The sequence below is a fragment of the Echinops telfairi genome, unplaced genomic scaffold (genome assembly GCF_000313985.2).
Source record: "Echinops telfairi isolate 266 unplaced genomic scaffold, ASM31398v2 ScPeMD7_7459;HRSCAF=8497, whole genome shotgun sequence".
Taxonomy (NCBI): domain Eukaryota; kingdom Metazoa; phylum Chordata; class Mammalia; order Afrosoricida; family Tenrecidae; genus Echinops; species Echinops telfairi.
In genome coordinates, this window is record NW_022111359.1 from 8717532 (window position 1) to 8721156 (window position 3625).

At 41.1% G+C, this 3625-nt stretch overlaps 1 protein-coding gene across 1 annotated transcript; it reads left to right on the forward strand.

The window, feature by feature from the left end:
- Positions 1-2935: 2935 nt before the first annotated feature.
- Positions 2936-3517, forward strand: LOC101654142 (methyl-CpG-binding domain protein 3-like 1). The gene has a single exon (XM_004714298.1). The coding sequence runs from the start codon at positions 2936-2938 to the stop codon at positions 3515-3517; it is 582 nt and encodes a 193-aa protein (XP_004714355.1).
- The last annotated feature ends 108 nt before the right edge of the window (positions 3518-3625 follow it).

Here is a 3625-nt window from a genome sequence, read left to right on the forward strand (position 1 = left end):
GGGGGGGGTCCCAGTAGAGATTTTGGGGGTAGATAGGAGATATTGGAATGTATTTTAATGTTGAAGGAATAAAGCAGTAGAAAAAGATTGATGTCACAGGGTTTAAGGATAGCATGAGTTGATGAAGAAGGAAAAGCTGAGGTGCAAATCATTGGAGGATAAAAGAAATCCCTCTGAATATATATAAAGGAAAAGTATTTGCTGCTTTGGTGAGCATACAATAAAATTTAAATCAGGTGGTTATCAATTTCTAAGTGAAATCACAGGTGAAAAAAATGAAATTATATATAGATGAGCGATAAAATAGTTGAGAAAGTCTGAAACATAAAGAAGTGGATAGAGACAAGAAACAAAAACAAAATAAAACAAAAACCCTCAAAACCCAAAGTAACTCCCTCACAAGAATGAACAAGGGCTGTCATTCAGTTTGCTGTACCCAAAGAATCAGATATCATCACTTACGTTTGATAGACTCAATGGGAGTCAGGGGAGTGGGAAAGCTATACATTAGAAATGAAAAGGATTTGTTAGATCTCTCTAGAGCTAGATCTATACCTCGGTCCTTGGCTCCTCGCGTGAAGGAATTCACGCAGAAGCCTGGTTCGTGATCCAAGTGAGTTTTATGAGAGTTAGAAGTTTCAAGTTTACACGGCACCCGAGGGGCTCCTCCCGAGTGTACAGCTTGTCTGGAAACTGCTCGGTGTACAGCTTGTCTGGAAACTGCTCGGCGTCACACAAAAGTGTTCCAAAGTTCCTCCAAAGTTCTCCCAAAGTTCTGCTGGTTGACTACGGGCTCCTGTCTTTTCAAGGATTCCACGGGGAGGTGTGGTGAATGACCCCTGATCAACCCCATTGGCTGAATTGAATTCACCTGGCCTAGGTGGGCCAATCCAGTTTCACTGCCCACCCATGCCTACCGGCGGGAAACCTGAACCTCTGAGCATGTGTAGTGCGCCACTCCTTTGTTTCCTGAGCTTGGCCCTCTGGGTATGTGTTAACAGACATCCCCCAGCCCTATGCTAGCCTACCTAACAGTTTCAGGTATGCCCTAATTTAGAAAAGTGATTGGCATGGGAAGGCTGGTATCAGGTTAACTGTAAGCAGTGCATTTTATGTGATTGTTTAAGAGAGTGCTGTATTTATGTCTCTCTCATTAATTTTAAATTGGAAGGACAGATTAAAATTAAAGAAGCTATCAGCTATCAAACTTTGTCCATTTGGGGTCCATTGGTACTGGGATTTTTCATGGTTCCCTGGACTGTGAGCTTTAGTGGCTTAACATCCTAGACCTGTTGCTGCAGATAGAGGGCCAGAGTTTATGTGTTTGGGCCAATGTCTATCTGGTCATTTTTTTTCTCAAGTAAATATGCCAACAACAACAAAAAATGAAAGTAAAATTTCCAGACACCATTAAGTGGTTCCTAGTTAATGCGGATGCTGATGATTTTGTATTTATGGTAGTACCACATGATTATGTTGTGTGGTTTTACTTCAGTGGTTATCATTGGACTGGCAGTAGCCCTAAGATGATAGGGAAATGGAATCTTCCAGCTTTGAAGTTCTATAAGGCAGCTGTCATCTGAAATGCAGTCATTTCACTCTGGAGCAGCCAGCCAAGTACTCACTCCAAGGGAGAGGAAGAAATAAAATGTATTAGAGGGTGCACACTAGTGAGGAGACCAACATTAAAACAAACTGACCCGTTTGAAAGTAGAATACTTAGAGATAGATTCCCTTGTTTTGGAATTTACACTTTGAGGATTCTTGTCTCGATGTTATACGTTAGCTCCGGTTTCAGGATAACCATGGGAAACAATTATGGACCATGAGCCGGCAAACAGCAATAAGGTTCTTTAAGTCTCAGGCCAGTTTCAGGATGTGTTTGTTGACTAACACCCACCCAGCTTTTAGTCAATCACAGGTAGATCAGAGAAGACTCGGAGTTATCTGGCCCTTTTATGTGACACCCACATCCAACCTGCTTGTGTCTGAGCAATTTATAAACATTCCATAGAGACTACATTAAGTAAAGTACTTTAATCTAACTGCATTTAGTAAGTGGGGTGGGGATGGACTCATAACTACATTAAGTAAAATAAGTTAGGTTACAAAATATGAGTAAAGATAAGGAATTTGGGGCCATTTCAAGGAAATGGTTAAGATCATGGACTATGATATCCAAGATGGATAGATATAAAAGACAAGGAAGAAAGTGAGGATAGCAGAGTCTTGTGTCATCTTTGACCTTGAGGAACAGTTATGTAAATGAATAGGACTTTTGACCTTGAGGAACAGTTATGTAAATGAATAGGACTTTGGGGAGTAAGTTTTTTTTATTTATTCATGAGTACAAGGTGAGTGAAAACATGGGCTATGTATGCATGTCGCTAAGGTTAGGGCAGTCTATAATTTCACTATTTAATATGTAGGCTCTAAAGGGGCAGTGAAAACCAGGTGGGTGGTAAATGCGTTCGCCAAATGACTAATAGAATCACATGGATGCATGGTAGGATTTGGGAATTAGATCAAGACCAAGGACTTTGCGTTCAGGTCTGAGAATACCAGGACTTGTGCAGGTGAGCATGACAAGGACAAAAATAAAAGAAAATCATATTTATTTTAAAATAATTTCATTGGCATATACTTCAGATGTTGTCCACTTTAATTGTTCGATCATGTTGCGCAGAGGTACACTTTTCAAGCTGGCATCAGAGCAGTGATCTGGAGAAGCTCTAGAACATGGATGCTGAGCTTCTCCACTGGGCTTAATTGCTAGATTACTTGATGGTGTCCCAGGATGCAGGTTGCATTGATCCTTAAGAGAGGGGAAGGATGTGTGCCCACAGAGGCCAATATAATTGTTCACAAAAGTAAACATTTCATTTACATTTTGACCCAATTTCACCATTTATAGGGTAAGTGGAAAAGAAAGATGATGGTGAAGACTCCACAGAGGAGGCAACGGGATTTTGTAAGCCAAGCCAAGCCAAAATCCGGTTTAAACATCTCAGTCCCTTTGAGGATGTCCAGTTACATATTCAAGAGACCAGTCACTAGAATTACTTCCCATCCTGGCAACGAAGTCAGGTGCCATCAGTGGGAGGAGAACTTGGAAAATCCTCAGCAGGTTTGTTGGCAGAAGAGGCTCCAGGGACTCCAGGTCTACAGCAGCACAGGGGAACTTTTAAGTACTTGGGATCTTGCCAAAGCGCTGCAAAAAATTACACCGAGTTCCACAGGTGATTCCCTGCCCCCGGTGTTTGCTTGTGATCTGCACTCTGTCTCCGTAACCACTCCTAGCCCATCTTCAGATTTGGCAAGGATGACTCCAGGATCCAGTTTTGATATCTCACAGCTAATCTGCAAACCATTTCTGGTAACTGATGAAGATATTAGGAAACAGGAAAGAAAAGTGCAGATGGCAAGAGAGAGATTGACAGTAGCACTGATTGCAGACAGGCTTGCTAGTGAGGCAGAGAAAGTAAAGGGCCAAGAAGGAAGTCCTGAAAAATATTAAGAGAAGATAGTACAAACGAATGGAAATTGGTACTTTATCAGTATTATTGGAGATCCACAATGTTATATTTTTTTGCTTTGATATCTAAAAATTTTTAAATATACCATT

Bases quoted from the DNA above. Each gene is read 5' to 3' on its own strand.
- LOC101654142 (XM_004714298.1), top strand. From the start codon at position 2,936: ATGGTGAAGACTCCACAGAGGAGGCAACGGGATTTTGTAAGCCAAGCC.